This window comes from Eschrichtius robustus, chromosome 19 (genome assembly GCF_028021215.1).
Source record: "Eschrichtius robustus isolate mEscRob2 chromosome 19, mEscRob2.pri, whole genome shotgun sequence".
Taxonomy (NCBI): domain Eukaryota; kingdom Metazoa; phylum Chordata; class Mammalia; order Artiodactyla; family Eschrichtiidae; genus Eschrichtius; species Eschrichtius robustus.
In genome coordinates this window covers 66,207,569-66,233,254 of record NC_090842.1, presented here as the reverse complement: position 1 = coordinate 66,233,254, position 25,686 = coordinate 66,207,569, and the positions used below count along the sequence as shown (strand labels likewise).

The 25,686-nt window shown below is 42.7% G+C and overlaps 1 protein-coding gene across 1 annotated transcript; it reads left to right on the top strand.

Moving 5' to 3' along the window:
- Positions 1 to 7,742: 7,742 nt before the first annotated feature.
- On the top strand, positions 7,743 to 22,849 carry VSTM1 (V-set and transmembrane domain containing 1). The gene is made up of 6 exons (XM_068527183.1): positions 7,743 to 7,776; positions 13,665 to 13,700; positions 13,836 to 14,120; positions 21,218 to 21,330; positions 21,563 to 21,640; positions 22,730 to 22,849. Exons 1-6 carry the CDS (start codon positions 7,743 to 7,745, stop codon positions 22,847 to 22,849), a joined length of 666 nt encoding a protein of 221 aa, XP_068383284.1.
- The last annotated feature ends 2,837 nt before the right edge of the window (positions 22,850 to 25,686 follow it).

Sequence of the window (25,686 nt, the reverse complement as noted above, 5' to 3'; positions counted from 1 at the left end):
CGACTCCAGTTGTCACCGGGGAGCTCGCGGCGGATACTCACCCGTTGGAGATACTGTTCTTCCTCACCATGATGCGAGAGGTGTGAGGCTCCTACTCCCCAGAAATCCCATTCTTAGGCTTCTTCTAGAACATACAGCGGATCAGCTGCGGCCGCGGGCGTGCACACCCGGGAGGCTGGAGAGCAGACGGCGCTCACAGGTTACCGAAGGCGCACGCGTTGCGCGCTCTCCGACCAGGCGGCGGAGGGGCGCACGGCGCATGCTCCACGGCCGCCTTGCCCGGCGCGCCCTGGAGAGCAAGCGCGAGGCTGAGGGCGTGAGGCGGGCGCGCAGGGAGCGGTGAGGGTGCATCCTGCATTCGCTGCCCAGAGAGAGCAAAAGTGCACTGTCCATCCAGATGAATGTCATACTGCCCGTTAGAAACCCCCCCCGCACCCCCGCTGACCATCCCTGTTAAATACTCCAGCATTTGTCTGGTGGGAGCTCGACTCAATGGAAAAACCCAGCTCCGTGTCCCCCCCCACCCCCAGCTCCCGGTAACCAGGGCCAGACCCGCACGGGTCGCTGGGACTTGTAGTCCTCAGGGCCTGGCCCACCCACTGTGCATCTCCTTTGGGAATTAGCCGTGCTTGATATGCATCAAATCCGGGTCCGTATGATTTCACGAGGGCCTACTGTGTACTGAACACCTTGCTAGGATTGGTGGGAAGTAGATGAGTTCATGCCCCAGCTCTCGTCCTCACATTAGGTTAAGCAGAAAGGTGAATTTGCGAGGTACAATGTAATGTACAAAAATTACGAATTATAGTGCTGTTGGAGGTCACGGAAGGGCCAGAGTCAGAAAGAACTTACTGGAAGATGTGGGGTTTCAATCAGGCTTTGAAACCTGTACCGATCTAGGTTAGGCAGAAATTGCAAAACCCAGAGGATGGAGGTGGCAGGGAGTATAAAGGAGAGTTTGATCTGGTTATCTGGAAGGCTTAAAGGGGAGAGTTGGTGAGCAGGGCTCAGATGGGGAAGTGGACGCTTTCAGAAAGGGCCTCCGTTTTGAGTTCCTCTGCAGTGGAGACTTATAACTACAGGCACTTATAGGCTTAAATAAAAACACCATCACAGGATTTACTTGTGTGTTTCCGGACCTCATGGCTCCTGTTTCGGTAAATCTCCTGTAAGAGAAGGGAGGGCTTCGAGGTCACGGGGAGAAGCCTTGGGTCCCCCACTCCCCCTGTTCTCCTGGCAGGGGGTTCTCATGGGGTGCAGGAATGACAGACACCTGATCTCACCCGCTTTCTTCTCTGATTCCAGGAAGGAGATTTTGCCTCCTACAAGCCCTGGATAAAACCAAGGTATCAATTCTGTCCCTGTCTTTCTCCATCTCCCCCTCCCTTCCCTCCTTCCTCTGGTTCCTCCCTCATTCCCTGTCCCTAGGGAGACCGTTTGTCATTCTGAGGCACCCCCTCCTCACCTGTCACCAGTAGAAGCAGGACATCACTGAGGTATGAACCTGTGGGGGGTGGCCTTTTCTGTAGCATTCACAGGTGTACTCTCCAGCATGACTGGATTTTAGATGAGTCAGATGAAATTCAGCCAGGCCCTCTGTAGAGTCAGGTGATTGCAAGAACTCCAAGATATCTCCTCCCTTTCTGAGAGCAAAGTTTACATCCTTGGTGGGAGTCCAGCATCGCAGGGTCACGTTCCTCTGGGCAGGTACCACCGAGCTGGGCCAGGCACGGAGGGAGGGCTTCAGAAGGGACTGGAAGGAAGTAGATCTCAGGACCGGATGTGATCCACTCACCTGCTCTCAGGAAGCCCATTTAAAGAAGGGAGAGGGGAAAGTGGGACCTTTGGGGGGGGGTGAAGGGTCAAGGAGGGTTTATGAAGAAACACTCACCATCTCTTCTTATGTCTCCTTGGCCAACACACAGCCCTGCAAAGAATCGTCCCTGAGACACAGGCACCTGCATGGAGCCCGCGTCCTCACCTCCTGGTCCCTGAGGGGCCGTCTCGGGGCTCATACGTGTGGGAACTCTCACTTCCCCACGCTGGACTCTGGCTCCTGCTCTGCCCTCAGCTCCTCCACCATGTCCCATGAAGGTTCCCCTGTGCTGCTGTCACCTCCCAAGGCTCCAGGGCCTTTCTCGTTTCCACAAAAATTCCACCAATCCTCTTATTTTCTCCTTCTACCTGAACCACCCTTGGTGCAAAATCTATGTCTGAACACAGTCAAATTCAGACCTCAAATTCTAACACACCTAGATAAGCCAGGAATGCTGAAAGCCGGGATGCTGTTGGGAAGATGGAAAAAGTTGATACAGAGAAGTAGAGGATTTCCTGGCCAATAGGAAAGATGCTGGACCTTAGAACCGAGTGAAGGGGTCAATGTTACTGAACTTTTTTTTTTTTTTTTTTTTTAATGAGAGTCTCCGGGAACTACAGTTTTGTCTCTTTTTTTTATTATTTATTTATTTATTTATTATTTATGGCTGTGTTGGGTCTTCGTTTCTGTGCGAGGGCTTTCTCTAGTTGTGGCAAGCGGGGGCCACTCTTCATCGCGGTGCGCGGGCCTCTCACTATCGCGGCCTCTCTTGTTGCGGGGCACAGGCTCCAGACGCGCAGGCTCAGTAATTGTGGCTCACGGGCCCAGCTGCTCCGCGGCGTGTGGGATTCTCCCAGACCAGGGCTCGAACCCGTGTCCCCTGCATTGGCAGGCAGATATCTTCTCAACCACTGCGCCACCAGGGAAGCCCAATACATTTATTTTTTTAAAAAAAGATAAGCAGGACTTCCCTGCTGGCCCAGTGGTTAAGAATCTACCTGCCAATGCAGGGGACATGGGTTCGATCCCTGGTCCAGGAAGACCCCACATACCACAGAGCAACTAAGCCTGCATGCCACAACTACTGAAGCCCGCGCGCCTAGAGCCCGGGCTCCTCAACAAGAGAAGGCACTGCAATGAGAAGCCCGGGCACCCCAATGAAGAATAGCCCTGCTCACCGCAACTAGAGAAAGTCCGCACACAGCAACGAAGACCCACGCAGCCAAAACAAAAAAACAAAAAACAAAAAAAACATAAGCAATCAGATATACTGTATAGCATAGGGAATTACAGCCACTATCTTGTAATAACTTTTAATGGAGTACAATCCTTAAGAATACTAAATCACTATGTGGTACACTTGAAACTAATATTATAAGTCAATTATACTTCAATTTAAAAAAATAGGGACTTCCCTGGTGGTACAGATCATTCAGACAGAAAATAAATAAGGAAACACAAGCTTTAAATGACACAGTAGACCAGATAGACTTAATTGATATTTATAGGACATACCACCCGAAAGCGGAAGAATACACTTTCTTTTCAAGTGCACACAGAACATTCTCCAGAATAGATCACATCTTGGGTCACAAATCAAACCTTGGAAAATCGAAATTATATTCCAACCACATAGCTATGAGATTATAAATCAATCACAGGAAAAAGAACTGTAAAAAACACAAATACGCAGAGGCTAAACAGTGTGCTGCTAAATAACCAAGAGATCACTGAAGAAATCAAAGAAGAAATTTTAAAAATACATAGAAACAAATGATAACAAAAACACAACGATCCAAAACCTATGGGACGCAGCAAAAGCAGTTCTAAGAGGGAAGTTTATAGCAAGTCAAGCTCACCTCAAGAAACAAGAAAAATCTCAAATAAACAATCTAACCTTACACCTAAAGCAACTAGAAAAAGAAGAACAAAGAAAACCCAAAGTTAGTAGAAGGAAAGAAATCATAAAGATCAGAGCAGAAATAAATGAAATAGAAATGAAGAAAACAATAGCAAGATCAATAAAAATAAAAGTTGGTATTTTGAGAAGATAAAATTGATAAACCTTTAGCCAGACTTACCAAGAAAAAAAAGGGAGAGGACTCAAATCAGTAAAATTGAAATGAAAAAGGAGAGATTACAACTGACACCACAGAAACAGGGGATCATAAGAGACTACTACAAGCAACTATATGCCAATAAAATGGACAACCTGGAAGGAATGGACAAATTCCTGGAAAGGTACAACTTTCCAAGACTGAACCAGGAAGAATTAGAAAATATAAACAGACCAATCACAGGTAATGAAATTGAAACTGTAATTAAAAATCTTCTAACAGGAGGGGGAAGGGTAAGCTGGGACAAAGTGAGAGAGTGGCATGGACATATATACACTACCAACTGTAAAACTGATAGCTACTGGGAAGCAGCCGCATAGCAAAGGGAGATCAGCTCGGTGCTTTGTGACCACCTAGAGGGGTGGGATAGGGAGGGTGAGAGGGAGGGAGATGCAAGAGGGAAGAGATATGGGGATATATGTATATGTATAGCTGATTCACTTTGTTATAAAGCAGAAACTAACACACCATTGTAAAGCAATTATACTCCAATAAAGATGTTAAAAAAAAAAATCTTCCAACAAACAAAAGTCCAGGACCAGATGGCTTCACAGGTGAATTCTATCAGACATTTAGAGAAGAGTTAACACCTATCCCTCTCAAACTCTTCCAAAAAATTGCAGAGGGAGGAACACTCCCAAACCCGTTCTATGAAGCCACCATCATCCTGATACCAAAACCAGACAAAGATATCACAAAAAAAGAAAATTACAGACCAATATCACTGATGAACATAGATGTAAAAATCATCAACAAAATACTAGCAAACAGAATCCAACAACACATTAAAAAGATCATACACCATGATCAAGTGGGATTTATCCCAGGGATGCAAGGATTCTTCAATATATGCAAAACAATCAATGTGATACACCATATTAACAAACTGAAGAATAAAAACCATATGATCATCTCAATAGATGTAGAAAAAGCTTTTGACAAAATTCAACACCCATTTATGATAAAAACTGTCCAGAAAGTGGGCATAGAGGGAACCTATCTCAACATAATAAAAGCCATATATGACAAACCCACAGCAAACATCATTCTCAATGGTGAAAAACTGAAAGCATTTCTTCTAAGATCAGGAACAAGACAAGGATGTCCACTCTCGTCACTATTATTCAACGTAGTATTGGAAGTCCTAGCCACAGCAATCAGAGAAGAAAAAGAAGTAAAAGGAATACAAATTGGAAAAGAAGAAGTAAAACTGTCACTGTTTGCTGATGACATGATACTATACATAGAAAATCCTAGAGATGCCACCAGAAAACTACTAGAACTGATCAAGGAATTTTGTAAGTTTGCAGGATACAAAATTAATGCATAGAAATCTCTTGCATTCCTATACACTAACAACGAAAGATCAGAAAGAGAAATTAAGGAAACAATCCCATTTACCATCGCAACAAAAAGAATAAAATACCTAGGAATAAACCTACCAAGGAAGCAAAAGACCTGTACTCAGAAAACTATAAAACACCAATGAAAGAAATCAAAGATGACATAAACAGATGAATAGATATACCATGCTCCTGGATTGGAAGAATCAATATTGTGAAAATGACTATTCTACCCAAAGCAATCTACAGGTTCAATGCAATCGCTATCAAATTACCAATGGTATTTTCCACAGAACTAGAACAAGAAATTTTACAATTTGTATGGAAACACAAAAGACCCCGAATAGCCAAAGCAATCTTGAGAAAGAAAAGTGGAGCTGGAGGAATCAGGCTCCCTGGCTTCAGACTATACTACAAAGCTACAGTAATCAAGACAGTATGGTAGTGGCACAAAAACAGAAATATAGATCAATGGAACAGGATAGAAAGCCCAGAGATACACCCACGCACATATGGTCACCTTATCTTTGACAAACAAGGCAAGAATATACAATGGAGAAAAGACAGGCTCTTCAATAAGTGGTGCTGGGAAAACTGGACAACTGCATGTAAAAGAATGAAATTAGAACACTCCCTAACACCACACACAAAAATAAACTCAAAATGGATTAAAGACCTAAATGTAAGGCCAGATACTATAAAACTCTTAGAGGAAAACATAGGCAGAACACTCTATGACATGAATCACAGCAAGATCCTTTTTGACCCACCACCTAGAGAAACGGAAATTAAAAAAATAAACAAATGGGACCTAATGAAACTTAAAAGCTTTTGCACAGCAAAGGAAACCAAAATTGAGACAAAAAGACAACACTCAGAATGGGAGAAAATATTTGCAAACGAAGAAACTGACAAAGGATTAATCTCCAAAATGTACAAGCAGCTCATGCAGCTCAATATCAAAAAAACCCCAAACAACCCAATCCAAAATGGGCAGAAGAGCTAAATAGACATTTCTCCAAAGAAGACATACAGATTGCCAACAAAAACATGAAGATGCTCAACATCACTAATTATCAGAGAAATGCAAATCAAAACTACAATGAGGTATCACCTCACACTGGTCAGAATGGCCATCATCAAAAAATCTAGAAACAATAAATCCTGGAGAGGGTGTGGAGAAAAGGGAACCCTCCTGCACTGTTGGTGGGAATGTAAATTGATACAGCCACTATGGAGAACAGTATGGAGGTTCCTTAAAAAACTATATATAGAACTAGCATATGACCCAGCAATCCCACTACTGGGCATATACCCTGAGAAAACCATAATTCAAAAAGATACAGGTACCACAATAGCCAGGACATGGAAGCAACCTAAATGTCCATCAACAGATGAATGGATAAAGAAGATGTGGCACATTTATACAATGGAATATTACTCAGCCATAAAGAGGAATGAAATTGAGTTATTTGTAGTGACGTGGATGGACTTAGAGTATGTCATACAAAGTGAAGTAAGCCAGAAAGAGAAAAGCAAATACCATATGCTAATGCATATATATGGAATCTAAAAAAGCGGTACTGATGAACCTAGTGGCAGGGCAGGAATAAAGATGCAGACATAGAGAACGGAATTGAGGATACAGGGGGGAAGGGGAAGCTGGGATGAAGTGAGAGAGTAGCAATGACATATATACACTACCAATGTAAAATGGATGGCTAGTGGGAAGCAGCCGCATAGCAAAGGGAGATCAGCTCGGTGCTTTGTGACGACGTAGAGGGATGGGATAAGGAGGGTGGGAGGGAGGCACAAGAAGGAGGGGATATGGGGATATATGTATATGTACAGCTGATTCTATTTGTTGTACAGCAGAAATTAACACATTTTAAACAACTACTGAGCCTGCTCTCTAGAGTCCTTGAGCCACAACTACTGAGCCGGCATGCCACAACTCCTGAAGCCTGCGTGCCTAGAGCCCATGCTCCGCAACGAGAGAAGCCACCGCAGTAAGAAGCCCACGCACCACAATGAAGAGTAGCCCCTGCTCGTCGCAACTAGAGAAAACCCACATGCAGCAACGAAGACCCAACGCAGCCAGAAATAAAAAATAAATATATAAATATTAAAAAAATAAAAATAAGACTATTTAAAAGACAAATTATTTTTAAAGACAATGTCTTGGGCAGGACTTCAGATGAGACAGGAGAGATCTCAGGGTGGGTGGGGCAACATACACCAGCTTTATGAGGAAGATGCTGTCATTGGTGGCTTCTGGTTTCCTGAGTCAGTTGTGAGAAGGAAGCTGTACACCAGGTAGTGGAGGAGCAAAGTGTCAGAGCAAAACCTCTCGCCCCACATCCTCTGGACAAAGAGGGCAGGAGGGAGTTGCAATTGCCCAGTCCAGTTTCTTCCTTTCAACTGTAAGACTGAACACGGCGTCTTGGTCCGGGCAGAAGGGACGCTATGATCACAGAATTCCTGTCCCTGCTTTACCTTGGTGAGTCTCCAGGATGGGGACCGATGGGCTTGGATGGGTGAGAATATTCACGGTGGAGTGGGGGTTAACATGGGGGATGTGACAAGTACAGAAATTATGGCTTCTGTGTGTTGGGTACAATCTACCGGCTGTGGTACCCACATGCCCTCGTTTTGGTGCTCACACATAAGGGATGAGGGAGCAGAGGTACAGAGACGTGTGGTAATACCCTTGGTTTAATTGGCTGAGATAGGCACGGCTCTGATGGGACCTCCACGTGTGTATCATCTATGTACCACCGTCTTGCCTTGAATGTTCCATTTGCATATAGGAGGGCAGGGTCTACAGGGTGTGAAAAGCTGTGAGTTTGATTTTGAACGAGGAATACAGAAAAGACCTACTGTTACCGAGTCCAAACTTGTACTGCTTGCTGCATGACAGACCAATAATTCAAGAGAGACAAGTTGTTGGGGCAAGGAATAGTGCCAGCAGACCAAGAAAAGGGTGGACTAATGTCCCAAAAAACCATCTTGCCGGGGGTCTGGATGCTAGTTTCTTTTATAGAACCAAGAGGGAGAGGTGAGGAGGTAAAGTAAAAAAAAGGCAACAAGTTGTTACAAATATTTCCTTGTTCCGGCCAGACTTCAGAGGGGGTACATTAACTTTTTTCTTGCAGCCATTCACGGGTGGGCCTGGTCAGGATGTTTCCTGTGAGCTGAACAAAGGTATTTTAGCTTAAGGCTCAGGCATGGGAGGCAAGGTTCCTAGAAATAGGCCATTATGTCTACTTTAAGTTTCTAGGCAACATCGCTTTAGTGATTAACTTGTAGCAAAAGCAATAGAATACAAAGGTTAAAGTAAAAGAAACAGATCCAATATGGAGTCAGATTTGTTCTTCCCTATGACCCTAAGGCAGGGAACAGTGGATATAAAGAACATTTTCTGACCAGCCCTATCCTTAGCCTGATTTCAACCATCCTCAACTTGAACACAAGGTGATCAAACAGACCTCAGCTTCTAGGATGGAAGACCTGGAATATAATCTTGGCTTGGTCTCACGGGAGCTCCAGAATTTGAAACAGGAGTTCCACCAGACTGAGTGCCTAGTTCCTCCTTCGTAAGAGGGGCGGCAGGGGGTGGGGGGGTGGGGTGGGGGAAGGGATGGTGTGGAGGACATCAGGACTTATCATCTGCCCTAGTTCCTTCTTCCTTCTTCTGGGTTCAGCCCTTCCCTTTGAGGTCATGCTTGTCCCACGCACACATTTGAGCTTGAGAGGCCGGTCACCATACCCCAAACCTCCAGCTGCAGAGCAGAATAAACGGGACGGTCACTGACATCGTCCTCTTCACATTTATTCCCTGGGGCTGCCGTAACAAATTACCGCAAATCGGGTGGCTTAAAACAACAGACATCTATTCGCTCACCGTTCTGGAGGCCAGAAGTCCAAAATCAAGGTGTCAGCAGGGTTGATTCCTTCTCAGGGAGGGGCGGGGGCTCTGAGGGAGAGTCTATTCCATGCCTCTCTCCTCGATTCTGGCTGGGAGATGGCTGGCAACCCTTGGCATCCCTTGGTGTGTAGACGCATTACTCCAAAGCCTCACATGGTCACATGGCCATCTTCCCTCCGTGTGTTCTGTCTCCTGTTGGGTTAGGGTCCCCGCCTACTCCAGTACGACCTCATGTGAACTGTCGACTGAAAAATGAATCGCACAACTTAAAAGTTGAGAGTTATGTTTTATTCGGTGGATATTCTTAGGACTTCAGGCCCAGGAGACAGCATCTCAAGTAACCCTGCAGGATATGTAGGAGTTTTGTATCAAAGGGCAGGTACTTTGAATGTCCAAAGATTATTGTTAATGAAAGAAAACCAGATATCTCAAGTCAAGGAATTTAGCGCTTTTCTGTATATGGGAAGATGCATGAGTCTGGGCTCACTGAAACCATTCCTTTGATAGGCACCTCAGCTCTCTGGGGCCAGGATCCTGCATTTTCTCATCCTGAGTTCCCTCAGGGCTCACCGTGGGGAGTGGCTGCAGTCTGATGGCTGCTAGATGGCAGGGATTCTTTGTTTCCTTCCTGAGTTCCCTCAGGGCTCACCAGCTCACTGGTGGCTGGTGGCTATAATCGCTGATGACTGTGACATCCTTTGTTTACTGATATGGCAGGAAATATTTTATTTCTCAGACTTCAGTTAGGATTCTGCATCCAATTCCAGTGTGTGTGTGTTGGTGGCACTGTCTCGCCCAGCACCGAGCAACTCTCTGACACCAGCTGGGTGTCCCACACTTCAACTCCCGCTGTGACACTATCTACCTGGAGATACTGTCAGATCCCACAGATGAAGGGCTCTGTCCTAAAAGACGACCTCCCTCCCACTTCAGATGCCAATCACAAGCCCTGGTGGCCACCTGTGTTTCTGTCCAACTGGCTATAGATTGAAGGTTCCAAAAGCCCCCTCCTTGGGTTCCATTAATTTGCTAGAACTCAAATTTGCTAGAACACAGAACTCAGAGGAACATTTGACTCACTAGATTACTGATTTACTGTAGAAGAATTGAACTCAGGAATGGCCAGATGGAAGAGATACACAGGGCAAGGTATGAGGAAAGACCTTCTGAGCGCGCCACACTCAAAAAATCTCCACATGTCCAACACAGAAGCTCTCTGAGCCCCATCCTTTTGGGTATTTATGAAGGTTTCACTACATAGGCATGATTGATGAAATCCTTGGCAATTGATGGCCTCCCCAGAGGTCAGGGGGTGGGGGAGGGTGAGACTGACAGTTCCAACCCTTTAATCACGGGGTTGTTTCTGTGGCAACCAGCCCCCATCCTTAGGTTACAGAGAGACTTTCCAAAAGTTACATTAACATAGCAAAAGACACCTTTACGTCTCTCAACACTTAGGGAATTCCAAGGGTTTTAGGAGCTCTGTGCCAGGACCAGGGACAAGACCCAATATATGTTTCTTTTTCTTTCTTTTTTTTTGTTTTGTTTTTGTTTTTGGCTGTGTCGGGTCTTAGTTGCGGCAGGCGGGATATTCGTTGAGGCATGTGGGATCTTTCCTTGCGGTGTGCGGGCTTCTCTCTAGTTGTGGCGTGAGGGTTTTCTCTCTCTAGTTGTGGCGCGCAGGCTCCAGGGTGCCAGCACGTTGCCCGCGGCATGTGGGATCTTAGTTCCCCGACCAGGGATCGAACCCGCGTCCCCTGCATTGGAAGGCAGATTCTTTATCACTGGACCACCAGGGAAGTCCCTATGTTTCTTGTTATAAGTCAGAACATCATAGTAATTTTCCCCTTCTCTAGAGAGCTATGGTTTCTAGTGTCACCCACTCCTCCCTTTCTAGCATGGAAATGGTACAGCTCTCCATGTGGTGTATGTAAAGACCACACTAAATGGTAAATGTGTGCTGCATGGCTGAGTCAGGCAGAGAGGGTGCCTGCATGGTAAAAGACAGTTATCTGTAAAGGACCTGATAAATAATGTAAGTATGTAAATGGCTGATGTATGTAAAGAGTCTACCAAATGATAGATACTCGCTGATTGGTAGTTATTTATTGTAATTATTTCCAGTGAAATATGCTTACTTATGTTGCTCACTGCTCCCTACCTCAGAATTCTACTAAACTCCAAGGAGCTATCCCCTTATTCTTTGCTTTTTCAAGCTACCCTACATGCCAGTGGGTCTCTTCCCCTTAGTAACAAGTGTCTTCATTGCAGCCAGTTCTCTGCCTAAATCAACTGTGGTCCTTTATTAAGAAAGAAATAAGGACTTCCCTGGTGGCGCAGTGGTTAAGAATCCGCCTGCCAATGCAGGGGACACGGGTTTGAGCCCTGGTCCAGGAAGATCCCACATGCCATGGAGCAACTAAGCCCGTGCTCCACAACTACTGAAGCCTGTGCACTCTAGAGCCCACGGGCCACAACTACTGAGCCCATGTGCCTAGCGCCTGTGCTCCACAAGAGAAGCCACCGCAATGAGAAGCCCATGCACCACAACAAAGAGTAGCCCTCGCTCGCCGCAACTAGAGAAAGCCCACGCGCAGCAACAGAGACCCAACACAGACAAAAATAAATTAAATTAAAGAAAAAAATAAGTTCTGAGGATCTAATGAACAGCATAGTGACTATAGTTAATAATATCGAAATTGGCTAAGAGAATGGATCATAAACATTCTCACACACACAAAAGAGGTAACTTTCTGACGTGACAGATATGTTAACTAGCTTGAATGTGGTGATCATTTTACAATGTATACGTACATCAAATCATCACGTTGTACACTTTGAATACATTACAGTTTTGTTTGTCAAGAACAGAGAACCCCTCTCCCAATGTTTACCTACTCCTTAGTAGGGTTTCCTGATGTAAAGTGAACCTAAGGCAATTGTGTGCTTATTAAAAAAAAAAAAAAAAAAGGAAGAATGGGAATCACCATTTGAGCAGAAGATTGGCTGATAACACAGCTGAGGTGACGTGAGACTAAAAGCAGAATATGCGGAGGGCCTAAAAAGAGACCATGAGACCTGGGACCCCCTTGACCAACCAGAAGCCGATTTCCTACCCATCAATGTAGCCATTCTCACTGCTAATGCAGCCTCGGTCCACTGTCACTCCCCCACCTCCCTGCTTCCTGGTGAAGCTTGGGGGCTTGTGTTTTGAGTCCATCCCTGAGTGGAAACAAGGGCCAGATGTCCTGAGTCACTCTCATGTCTACAGAAATTCTAGCTTCACCCATTAACAGAGCCCCAAGACTGGCATCCATTTCCCCCACAATATGGGACTGGGGGGGTCCCTTATTTCCATCCATGGGTTAATGTCTCCATCCCAGAATGAAATATAGAATAGAGCACAGAAGAGATAGGGGCTAAAGTACGTAAAGACCAAAGCTGCAAGTGAGGAGAGCATTTGGGACCAGAAAACATCTTCAATTCTTTGTGAAAAGAATGACCCCGTCATGGAGAGCAAATCTCCCCATTTGGATGTGGGTGGAAACCCACATGGACACTCCACAGTAAATAACTGTTGCATTCTTTAAATGGAAAGCATAAAAATTGCAGTCACAGAAAATACAGGTAAATGTTCAGTGATTTCCAGATGGTAAAAGAAGGACTAATTATGAAAGGAATGCAATATATCAGAAAAAGTTGCTGGCATTTTATACATAAACATAACTTTTTTTTTTTGAGATGGTGCCTGGGAAATAACTTTTATGTACTTATTTATTTTTAATTGAAGTATAATTGACTTACAATGTTATATTAGTTTCAGGTGTACAACATAGTGACTCGGTATTTTTATACATTACACAATGACCATCGCTCTAAACATAACTTCCAAATAACAAACAATGGGACAAAAGTAAAAGGTGAAAAAATAAACCCAGGGAAGTACCTGCAAGGAATAAGGCAGATCTTTAACAGATGAGTCACACAGTCTCTGCTTGATTTTTACTCAAAGACAAACATATAGAGATTATCATACTCAGCGAAGTAAGTCAGAGAAAGACAAATATCATATGATATCACTTATATGTGGAATCTAAAAAAAGATATGAAAGAAATTATTTACAAAACATAAACAGAATCACAGACATAGAAAAAAAACTTATGGTTACCAAAGGGGAAAGGGCGGGGAGGGATAAATTAGGAGTTTGGGATTAACATATACACACTACTATGTACAAAATAGATAACCAACAAGGACCTATTATATAGCACAGAGAACTATACTCAATATTTTGTAATGACCTATAAGGGAAAAGAATCGGAAAAAGAATGTTATATAACTGAATCACTTTGCTGTACACCTGAAACTAACACAACATTGTAAATCAAAACTCTACTTCAATAAAGAAAAAAAAAAAGACAAACATACAATTCATCTCTCATGAGAGTTTCTCTTCCAGGGCTTTGTCTGGGCAATGAAGATGAGAAAAATAATGGTAAGTTGTCTCCCACTTAGACTCTGTTCCTGCGCCCCAAGTTTCATGACCTTTTTCCCTTTCATCCTCTGAATTCTAGGAGGGTTTTGGTGGTCACCAAGATGAAGAGTCAAACTAACTCCAAATTCTTTCCAGAGAAATTTTCCAAATCCCTCCTCCATGCCTTGCCCAGCTCAGAGGTTGAACACAGCAGCAACGTGACCCTCAAGTGCCAGTCTGACGTCCAGAATGTGACATTTGTGCTGGGGAAGTTGCAGGACTCTGGGTACAAGCAAGAATGCAACTCAACAGGACAGGATACTAAATTCCTCCTCACTGACCTGAAGCCTAAAGATGCTGGACAGTACTTTTGTACCTATAAGACAGTGGCTATAGAGAAATGGGAACTCAGAGCGAGAAGGATCTTATCAGGGATTCTGAGTGGGTCTCAAGGATGTGAACGTGGGCGAGTGTTTCAGAATAGAGTTTGTTAAAAAAACAAAATTCAACTGAGTACATTTTAAAGATCTAATTGGCTTTCTCAAATAATTCATGAAGGAGGAAGCATCCCTTCTAGCAAGTAGAGAGGAGTTCCATAGGGCTATAGAAAAGGAGAGGTTTTTAAAAACCAAACAAGGAAGTCATAAATAAAAAAGATCATTTCAGCTTTAGGTTAACCTACCTATGGAGTACAGAAGGGATCTATGTGGCAGATTACCTCATGGTCCTCTGGGGGATGGAGGAGGCCCCTGTGATGACCTCATTGGTGTGACCAGAACATTCCCGACTGACCACTTAAGACAACATTTTTGGGGACGGGGTGGGAGGGATGCGGGTTTGAAGCTTCAGTTAGGTTAGGTAGTAAGCCCCAGCATGGTCTACATAAATGATTCCATTTGGGGCCTGTGGTTTGCTTTTTAACAAGGTATTAATAGAAAATTTGAGGTACAGTAAGGCCAAAGATAAGGATACGATTTTTATTGAAAAGATAGTTTGTTACAGTTCCTAAGAAAAGGGGACATGTCATGCCACGCCATGCAGGACCACATGGGGAAGCACCCCGTCAGGACGTAGAGACAAGAGGAGGAGTGTTGGCAAGAGCCTTTACTGAGGTTTCTGTGGGAAATAACAGGCTGAGGATTGGATCTGGGGTATAGAGGCTGTCCCTGGTTGTCTGGGACCTGGGCCTGGGGTGATTAGGGCAGAGAAACAGTGTCCCTGAGTATAAGAGAACAATAAGGGAGGTGGCTGGAAGTGTGGGCTCTGGATAGGTTGGTTTGCATTTGAGAGGTGTGCTTGAGGGAAAGTTTTTTCCCGTCCCTAGAAATTGGATAAACATGGGAGGAGAATCCCTCTAGGGTCAGCAAGGTCCCAAGATGTCAAAGCATCAAATGTACGCTGAAAACTACAGGACTCTGATGAAAGAAATTGAAGAAGACAATGGAAACAGAAAGCTATCCCATGTTCAAAGATCAGAAGAATTAATATTGTTAAAAATGTTCATATTACCCAAAACCTTACATAGATTTGATGCAAATCTCTATCAAAATTCCAATGGCATTTTTCACAGAAATAGAACAAACAATCCTAAAATTTGTAGGGAACCACAAAAGACTCCAAATAGCCAAAACAATCCCGAGAAGGAAGAACAAAGCCATAGGCATCACACTTCTTGATTTCAAACTATACTGCAAAGCTATAGTAATCAAAACAGTATGATGCTGGAATAAAAATAGACACACAGATCAATGGAACAGAACTGGGAACCCAGAAATAAACCCTGTTATATACAATCAACTAAATTTGACAGGGAAGCCAAGAATGCTCAATGGGGAAAAGATAGTCTCTTCAATAAATTGTGTTGGAAAAACTAGATAACCACTTGCACAAGAATGAAACGGGACCTCTACCTTCAACCACTTACAAAAATTTAACTTGAAATGGATAAAAGACTTAAACATAAGACTACAAACAATAAAACTCCTGGAAAAACACAAAGGGAAGAAGATCCTTGACACTGTTCTTGGCAACAATTGTTTTGGATATGACACCAAAAGTACAAGAAACAAAAGCAAAAATAAATAAGTGGGACTACATCAAACTAAAAAGCTTCTGCACAGCAAAAGAAACAATCAGTGAAATGAAAAGGCAACCTACCAAATGGGAGAAAATACTTGCAAACTGTTGGTGCTCTTTCCTGGGATAGGATTGGAAGGTGGGGTTAGGATTGGAAGTTGTGTCATTCATAAATATTTTTGTTCTTAAAATAATAGCGAACATCAGCAGTATTAAGAAGAGTAATCTAGTGCTCTGGCCCTGGTTTGGGGACCTAGTGAGCACCTGGAGAATGGAAAAGACATTCTCTTGCCTGCTCCCCAAAGAGGGCATGGAGTCCATAGACAGAACTTGAGGATTTATGTCCCCAAGGTTCCCGTATAAACATCGTGATTCCTTTTCTTGCATCCTGTTTTCTAGATGAAGATGATGAAAGTGGACCTGACCCTGCAAAAATACGTAATATAATTAGAGAGGACTTGTTTTTCCCAGTTGTATCCACCTCATGAGGCAGAGGATGCCCTTCTGATTAAAAGGCACAAGGAGAATCTTAATGCCCCCTCTCTCCATGTTGGGAAGATGCTCTCTAAGGCACTCCCAGGTTCTGAAAACACTGGTGAATAAAACAGCACCAGGTGAATCATCTGCCATTTTACATAATGAAAAACTACAGTGGAGTTTTGTGAAGAATGAGGGTGAGTTTGTGTGACTGGCTCGGGGAACGGGACTGGGCCCTGTGGAGTCCAGGTACTTTGGGAATATATATGATCAAATACTTGCTAAAACTTTAAAGTTCTCAAAAAACGGTGAATATTAAATTTTTTTTCTGATATTGCTTTTCCGTGAAGAATTGACTAAGATTCTACCCTCAGAGATTCTCGTAAAAACTAGGGCTTTCTTCAGGTTTCAACTGAAATGGGCTTATCCATAAAAGGACTTATTTTTGCCATGCCCTGCGGCTTGTGGGATCTTAGTTCCCCGACCAGGGATCGAACCCGGGCCCCTGGCAGTGGGAGTGAGGAGTCCTAACCATGGGGACCACGGAGGAATTTACGTAGATGCTTAATCGTTTTTTCTTTCAGCAACTCATAACCTTCCTGTAATCTACTCCAATGAACCAAAATTGTTCAAGGTTGTCATTAGTATAATAGAATTTTTTAAAAAAAGATATCCTCGGGACTTCCCTGGTGGTCCAGTGGTTAGGATTCTGTGCTTCTACTACAGGGAGCATGGGTTGGATCCCTGGTAGGGGAACTAAGATCCCACATGCCACCCCCCCCACACACATCCCCGGCGTGGCCAAGAAAAAAAAAAAAAGATATCCTCCATTGTATTCCTCTTTGAAAATGTTTTTATTCAGTATTAGCAGGCTTGGGAAAATGACTGCTACACCATCCAAAATGACTGCTACTCTACCCGGTAGAGTCAAAGAACTTGGAAGTATCAGAAATGAGATGGAAAGTCAAAGCTATCATATTTTTAGCTCTTCTATAATTTATTTTCTTTCTTTTTTTATTGATATATCACTCCCATTCCATAAATTCACCCTTTTAAAGTGGACAAGGCAGTGGCATTTGGCATATTCACAAGGTTGTGCAATCATCACCACTATAATTCCCCAAATGAAGTCCCATTAAGCAGTCATTCTTCATTCCCCCCTCTCCTGACAGGCCCTGCCAACCATTAATCTGCTTTCTGACTCTACGGTTTTGCCTTTTCTGGACATTTCATGTAAATGCATTCACAAAATATGTGGTCTTTTGAGACTGGCTTCTTTCACTTAGCATAATGTCTTCAAGGTTCCTCTATGTTGTAGCATGTATCAGTACTTCATTCCTTTTCATGGCTGAATAATATTCCATCATATGGATAGACCACATTTTGTTTATCCACTCATCAGTGGATGGACATTTGAGTTGTTTGTACCTTTTGGCTATTGCAAGTAATGCTGCTGTGAATTTAGGTGTACACATACCTGAGTCCCTGTTTTCAATTACGTATCTACCTAGGAATAGAACTGCTGGGACACGTGGTAACACTATGTTTAACTTTTTGAGCAACTGTCAAATTGTTTTCCAATGTGACTGTACCATTTTACCTGCCCACTAGTAATTTATGTGGGTTTCAATATCTCCACATCCTTTCCAACACTTGCCTTTTCTCTTTTAATTTTATTATAGCCAACCTAGTGGGTATGTATATCATTTCTTAAAATGTACTTTCAGAGTTCATATGTACACCACCACAATTCTAAACAGAGTAAAATATCTGTAAGCACAGATATGCTGTCCCCAGCCTGTATACACATGCCTCCAAGGTACTAGAAAGGGACCCTCTATTCCAGTTCTGTGCAGAGACGAATGATCAGTTTCATCACCTAACTTTGCCACAAATCCAGGCTTTCCTTCTGGTGCCTGTGACTTCATTTATGCCCTGTGTCAAGCTGTATCCCATTGCTCTGTCAGATGCCTTAGACCAATAGCATAGACCTTCTGCAAATGTATTTTTGTAATTTGTAAATAGTGATGCAAAGTCTAACCAGGATATGTGGACATCTCAGGGCAAACCCAGTTTAGTGGGCGGTGGACAATTTTGCAATAACTTACTTCTCATTTATAGTGAACTGCTATGTGAGAGAAACCGTAGGGTAGTCAAGGGGAGGACTGAAAGCATGAGGCAAGGCTGATGTTTCTGTGCTTGCATCCAGGAACAGCTGCTCCTGCCCCATTTTCACATGTCCGTGGGGATGCACTGCTCCCACAAATGGCAGCCATTGGTAAAGGGGTGCCCTGGGCCACATAAATCCCAAGGCATCCTTCCAGGCAACCCCCCAGCAAAGACATCAAAGTGCTCACGTTGGAAAGGGGAAAAAGCCATGATCTAGCACGCAAAAAAATGGCAAAGGAATCTGGGGGAACACGGGTGGAGGAACGTTGACAGCATCTGTTACAGAGGGAGATGGGTGTGGGTAGAATATTGGGTGAGAAAATAATCATGATCACTGCAATCTCATTATCTTACACATTGAGTCAGATTCTAGACTCAGTGCTTTAGAGCCAGTATTTTTCATCACCACCTCTCTCTTCAAGTGAGGTATTTGTTTTTTTTGGGGGGGGTGGGGGCATGCCAGAAGGCATGTGGGATCTTCCCCAGCCAGGGGTCAAACCCGAGCCCCCTGCATTGGGAGCGCAGAGTCTTAACCACTGGACCTCCAGGGAAGTCCCAAGTGAGGTATTCTTACCTCCTTTTCCCCCACCTCCTTTCCCGCCGTTTCATGGAGGTATAATTGACCAATAAAGCGGTAAGATATTTAAAGTGTACAACGCGGTGATGATTTGATACATGTATACATTGTAGAAAGATTCTCCCCATAGAGTTAATTAACACGTCCCTCAACTCATCTCATAGATTTACTTTTTTGTTGTTGTTGTTGTTGAGAATGCTTAAGATCTACTCTCTTAGTAAATTTCCATTATATGATACAGTGCCATCAACTAGGGTTCATGCGGTCCGTTAGATCCTCAGACCTTATTCATCTGAAACTGACAGCTTGTACTCTTTGACCAACCTCTCCCCATTTCCCCCACCCCCAAGCCCCTAGCAACCATCGTTCTACTCTCTGTTTCTATGAGTTTATTTTTGAGATTCCACATATAAGTGATACCATGCAGTATCTGTCTTTCTCTGTCTGGCTTATCTCACTTGCACAATACCCTCAAGGTTCATCCATATTATTGCACACGGCAGGATGTCCTTCTTTCTCTTGGCTGAATAACATTCCGTTGTGTATATACACCACACGGAAGATTCTTCTTCTCTTTCTTTTTTGTTTAGAATGCCCTAAGATTTATTCACCATCCTTTTTTGGGGGGTATTTTTTAATTGAAATAGAGTTGACATACAATATTAATTTCAGGTGTACAACACAGTGACTCAATATTTTTTATACATTACAAAATGGTCACCACAATAAGTCTAGTAACCATCTGTCACCATACAAAGTTACTAGAATACTGTTGATTATATTCCCTATGTGGATATTACATTCCCCATGACTTATTTATTTTGCGACTGGGAGTTTGTACCTCTTAATCCCCTTCACCTATTTCATCCTTCCCCCCAACCCCTCTCCTCTGGCAACCACCAGTTTGCTCTCTGTATCTATGAGTCTGTTTTCAGTTTGTTTGTTCATTTTGTTTTGTTTTTCAGATTCCACATATAAGTAAAATCATATGGTATTTGTTGTTCTCTGTCTGACTTATTTCACTAAGCATAATACCCACTAGGTCCATCCACGTTGTTGCAAATGGCAATTTTTCATCCTTTTTTACGGTGAGTAGTATTCCCTTCTTTATCTATTCATCTATCGATGGACACTTAGGTTGCTTCAGTATCTTGAGAAAATGATTCTTGGACTTTGATTCGTCTGTTGTTAGACTTGTCATCGTTTCTATAGCAACACAGTTAGTTTGGGGAAAAGTGTTTCTCACCAGATTCTGAGTCCCCTGGAACAGGTTCAGAATATCACTTCTCTTGAATGTCCACACCCAGTGGTCAGCACAGAACAACCCTGACCTTGCGGCCTGAAAGGGTTAGACATACCAGAGTCCATAGCCCATCCTGTCCAGTGACTTTGGGGAACTCGATTTACTTTCTGGCACTTGATTTACGTATGAACGAAATGGGGACTGTAAACCTATCTTGCGTGCTTATTGTCAAGATGATAAAGAACAGGGAATCCCCTGGCGGTCCAGTGGTTAGGACTCTGGGCTTTCACTGCCGAGGGCCCGGGTTCAAATGCTGGTTGGGGAACCAAGATCCTGCAAGCCAAGTGGCAAAAAAAAAAAAAAAAGATGAGAAAGAATGCACGTGAGTGCTAAGTGGCTCACAGTAAATAAATATTATTCCTGGGGATGAAACATTTACTGGGTATTTCCCGTCTGCAAGGCACTGTGCTAGCCCTCTCTGTATGTACTGACCACTCAATCTCCCTACCATCCAGTAAAGTCGCCACAATTGCTATCCTCACTTTGTATAAATGTATTTATTTATTTATTTTTGGCTGCCCCCACAAGGGGCTACTCTTTGTTGCGGTGCGCGGGCTTCTCATTGCGGTGGCTTCTCTGGCTGTGGAGCACCAGGTCTAGGTGTGCGGGCTCAGTGGTTGTGGCTCGCGGGCTTAGTTGCTCCGCGGCATGTGGGATCTTCCCGGACCAGGGGTCGAACCCGTGTCCCCTGCATTGGCAGGTGGATTCTTAACCACTGCGCCACCAGGGAAGTCTCGCTATCCTCACTTTGAATGGGAAAACAAAAGCTCAGGGAGATGAAGAAATTCCCTAAAGCATAATTGGACGTGCCAGCTCTGAAGCGGCCGCTCCAAGTTTTGAAGCCAGGCTGTCTGGCTCCTTGAAACTGTTCAGCTAAAGCTGATCAGTGTGTTTCAGGAGCCAGTCGTACCCTCTAACCCACCCTTCTCCCACCAGACACCAAAGTCATCATTGTCGCCACCATCAGCTGCCTCTCTGTCTTCCTCCTCTTCATTGCCGTCTTCTTCATCTACAGATGCACTCAGCACGGTAAGTTCAGAGAAGCACACGTTTAAACCTCTGAGGAAGGGGAGTAAAGTGAAGGGTTCTCTCAGGAGATAAATTCCTCCCTGTATTTTTTTTTTTAATAGATTCATCACATGAAGAATCCGCTAAGAGGTAGATATACTTGACAGATCTCATGCCCTGTCTAACTCCCACTCCATTCTTCAGAGACCCCGTTTGTACATCAGTGACTCGTATGCCCAGCCCCGCTTCTTGCAGCCCTCTCTTCTCCCCCAGATCTTCAGACCCCATACTTTAATATGTTTCTCTCTCTCAGAACCAGCCATTCCAAATTTCCCAAGCAGGGAGCTGCAGGTAAGTGATCAGGGAAGAAATCATAAGGAATCTTGGGTTAGAAAGACGAAGATCTGACTCTTGCAATCTGAGAACTGATTTCTTTTTTCTTTTACTCACATGCAGGTGTATCCAAACTGGAAAGAATATCTGAATCGGTGAGTTCTCCCCTTCGGAATAACCCAAGAGCTCACTTCCACCACAGGCGGGTCTGTCTAGCTCATATGCTGGTTATATAGATGAGGCCAATTAATATTGAGTTTAAAAACATGTACTTTGATGGAACTCGTAAAAAGAGATTAGAATGGTGATTACCAGGGGCTGGGGGCGATATGACATTTAAGGCAACGAACTTGCAACTTGTAGAGGAATAAGTCGTGGGAATCTACTGCAGAGCATGGGGATTATAGTCAACAACACTGTATCATACACTTCAGAGTTGCTAGGAGGCTAAATCGTAATTGTTCTCACCACAAAAAGAAATGATAATTATGTGACAGGATGGAGGTGTTAGCAATGTGATAGCCATAGTGCAATGTATCAATGTATCACATCGACACGTGTACACCTTAAACTTGCACAATGTTATATGTCAATTATATCTCAAACAAACAAAAAACCCCACGTGCTTTGAATTCCAGAGTAGCTGGATTCCAGCTCCCAATGTCTACTATTTATCAGCAGTGTGGTCTGAGACAAATCACAAAACCCCCATGATTTGGACCCTTCCTTTCCTTCCATATCTAAGGGGAATCAAAATCCCCATCTAAAAGGCTTGTGAGAGTCTAGTGATGTCATAACATAAAGCGTTTATTGGAGTTTCTGGCGAATTTTAAGGGTCAGATGGATGGCAGGAAAGCATCATTTAACAAATATTAACCAATTTACATCCATCCATTTTTTCTATTTAAAATACTGCTTATTTGTGATTTAACATTAATGAGCATTGTAACGCCTAAGAGCAGTTGCACATCTGAAATGCATCTGGTGAGGCTGAGGACCTCAATTTTTTATTTAATTTAAATTCGTTTGAATTTAAGTAACCGTGGGTGGCTCGTGGCTACTGTATTTGGCACCTCAGCTCTACATGCACGTCTCTTTTCCTCAAAGCCTGAAGAATCCCCGGGAGTGACCTATGACCAGCTAAACACCAACGCACTGTCTGCGGCAGCTTCTGTCCCCACCCAGGAGCCCCCAGGGTCGTGTGTCTACGCAACACTGAAGCTGTAGAACTGAAGGAAGAACTTCTTCCCTGGGAAGGAGAGTACGGATTAAGATGACGGAACTTATGAAAGCCCAGGTGACTCTGTGTCTTTGGTTCATTATCCATAATAATAAAATATTTTCCCTTCTCGCTTCCCCTCCTCTCAACGATTACTGGGTGGGTTTTCACAAAACTGGAGCGTAACCTTTGTATGGTTCGACTTAAAACATGGGCTAAGAATACGTATTGTATCTATGGGCTGGTGGTACTCATAATAGTCACTTAGGGAGTTCAGGACGGTACCATGTAAATAGAAAATGGTTCCTCAGAGAAGACTACGTGATTGCTCTCTGGTGAGTCATCCCACAGACACAGAGATTTCAAAAAGGAGCACAAAAATACAAGCCATGAAGGGAGACACTCAATTGTGAATTAACAAATTCCTAAGTAGCATGCACCAAGGTAAGCAGCTAAAATGCTAAAAGTATTTGGTTCATGATTCTGGGCAGCCCTCAAGTCAAGACCAGTTTCCTCTCTGACATGAATAAAAGAGTTTTCTTACTGCCATCATATTTCTGTTTATATTCTTTCTTTCTTATTATTAAAATCAAAGGCTGCAATAAAGTTAGACTTACAGAATCTATGTGGTTTTTGTCACTTGGTGCCCATAACTTAACTCATGTTAATACAGCATTGTAAGGATTTTTCTGAGTGTGGACTTTTTTGTGTATGTGACAGTGGTACTGACCACTTATATATTGATACAAGTACAAATACATGAGCTTTGCTTCCAAAGTTATGTCACTCAATCAGGTTTGAAAGCCATTTTAAAATATATGAATGAAGTGTAAATATTTGGAACGTATATATAAATATTCTTAACTCAGTAGCATATGCTGGATAACTTTTTTTTTTTGTTTTGGCTGTGCCGTGCAGCTTGTAGGATCTCAGTTCCCCGACCTGGGATTGAACCCAGACCCCCGGCAGTGAGAGCAGGGAGTCCTAATCACTGGACCACCAGGGAATTCCCTGGATAACCTTATTAAAGTTTTTAATTATGAAACAATTCTATCACAAAGAAAAACACCCAATAATATAAGTGGAAACATATGCACACTGACCTTATTTTCAAAACATTAACACTTTGCTGTGTTTTCATTCTACCACTCCCATTTTCCTTCCTCTCTTCCTAAGAGGTCAACATTACCCAAAGTAGTATATATTATGCCGATGCATTTTTTTCATACTTTTACTCCTCAAGCATCTATCAATAGTCAATATATGGTAATATTTTGTGTGTTATTACAACATTACACATATATATGGAATCATTATTACAGTTTTGTCACCTTTTTTATTGCCATCGACATTATGCTTTTGAAATTCATCTAGGTGATTTTTGTGTCTCTATCTCATTGCCTGCTGTACAGAATTCAGTTGTTAACCATACCATGGAATATTATTCAGCCACAAAAAAGAATGAAGCACTTTTACATGCCACAACCTGGATGAACCTTGGGAACATTATACTAAGTGAAAGGAGCCTGGCACAAAAAGCTTCATATTGTAGGATTCCATTTATATGAAATATCCAGAATGGACAATCCTTAGAGATGGAAAGCAGATTACTGGTTGCCAGGCGCTAGGGGAGGGGAGAAATTTGGAGTGACTGCAAACAGGCATGGGGTATCTTTTTGGGGTGATGACAATGTTGTAGAATTAGACAGTGGTGATGGTTGCACAACCTTGTGAATAAACTAAAGACCATTGAATTGTACACTTCAGAAGCATAGATTTTATGGTATGTGAATTATATCTCAATAAAAGAAAATTTTTAAAAGGACTTGGTTGTATGCACAAACCATGGTTTCTCTCTGTTCTTTCCTGGACTGCTAGATGTTTGGATTGTTTCCAGTGCTATGCTGTCAGCAAAATGCTGCAATAAACATCCTTGGAGCTACCTTCTCACTCACATGTGTGATCCCTTGAGGGTTTATATTTAGAAGTAAAATCTGTCTTCTATGATGTCCACACCTTTTAACCCACTAGAAGAGGCAAATTTATAACTAAGGTAGTTTCACCTATTTATTCTTCCACCAAGGATGTATGTTTCCAATTCCCTGCATCCTTACCAATTCATAAATGTATTAAACTTTGCAATTTTTGCTAACGAAATATGTGAACTCATAACCTGTTTTAAGCTGCTTATATAAAGATACCTCATTGTTGCTTTAATTTGCATTTTCCTGATTATGAATGTGGAATATTGACCATTCGGGGTTTCTTTTCTGTGAGTTGATGGTTTCTAGCCATTGTTCACTTTTCTGTTGAATTGTTGGTATTTTCTGTACTGATTTAAAGGGCATGATTATATAGTAGGCACATCTTTCCTTTGTAAGCTATATGTTGCAAATATCTCCAGTAAATCTGTGACTCATATTTTCATTCTTCTTTGTATCTTTTAATATTAGCTACTCATCTTTTTATTTCTATTTTGAGAGATTTCTTTGTGTCTGGAAACTTAACATGAGAAATAGACTCTCCTATATGTTCTTTGAAACTTAAAATTTAAAAAATTTTGTTTTTTAAAAAAATTTTTTAAATTTGTTTTTCATATTTAATCCATCTGAAATTAATTTTTGTCAAGGAGTGAGGTAAAGATCTAATTTTTCCATTTGGATAATCAATTGTCCCAGTACCCCTTATTGAAAAGCTTGTTCTTTTTCATTTGAGTCGTGCCTTCAATTTGATGAAATATGATAATTTCTATTTCATCTGCACCACCTTCCATTGCCAGCATAGTTCAGACACTTGGATGGAAATGACAAAAGGAAAAACCTAACTTGAAAAGACTTTAAAAGAA

Coding starts and splice junctions, on each gene's coding strand:
- VSTM1 (XM_068527183.1), top strand. CDS start 7,743: ATGATCACAGAATTCCTGTCCCTGCTTTACCTTG. Junction 21,331..21,562: donor GTAAGTTCAGAGAAGCACAC/GTTTAAACCTCT, acceptor CTTCTCCCCCAG/ATCTTCAGACCCCATACTTT. Junction 21,641..22,729: donor TCCCAAGCAGGGAGCTGCAG/GTAAGTGATCAG, acceptor TTTTCCTCAAAG/CCTGAAGAATCCCCGGGAGT.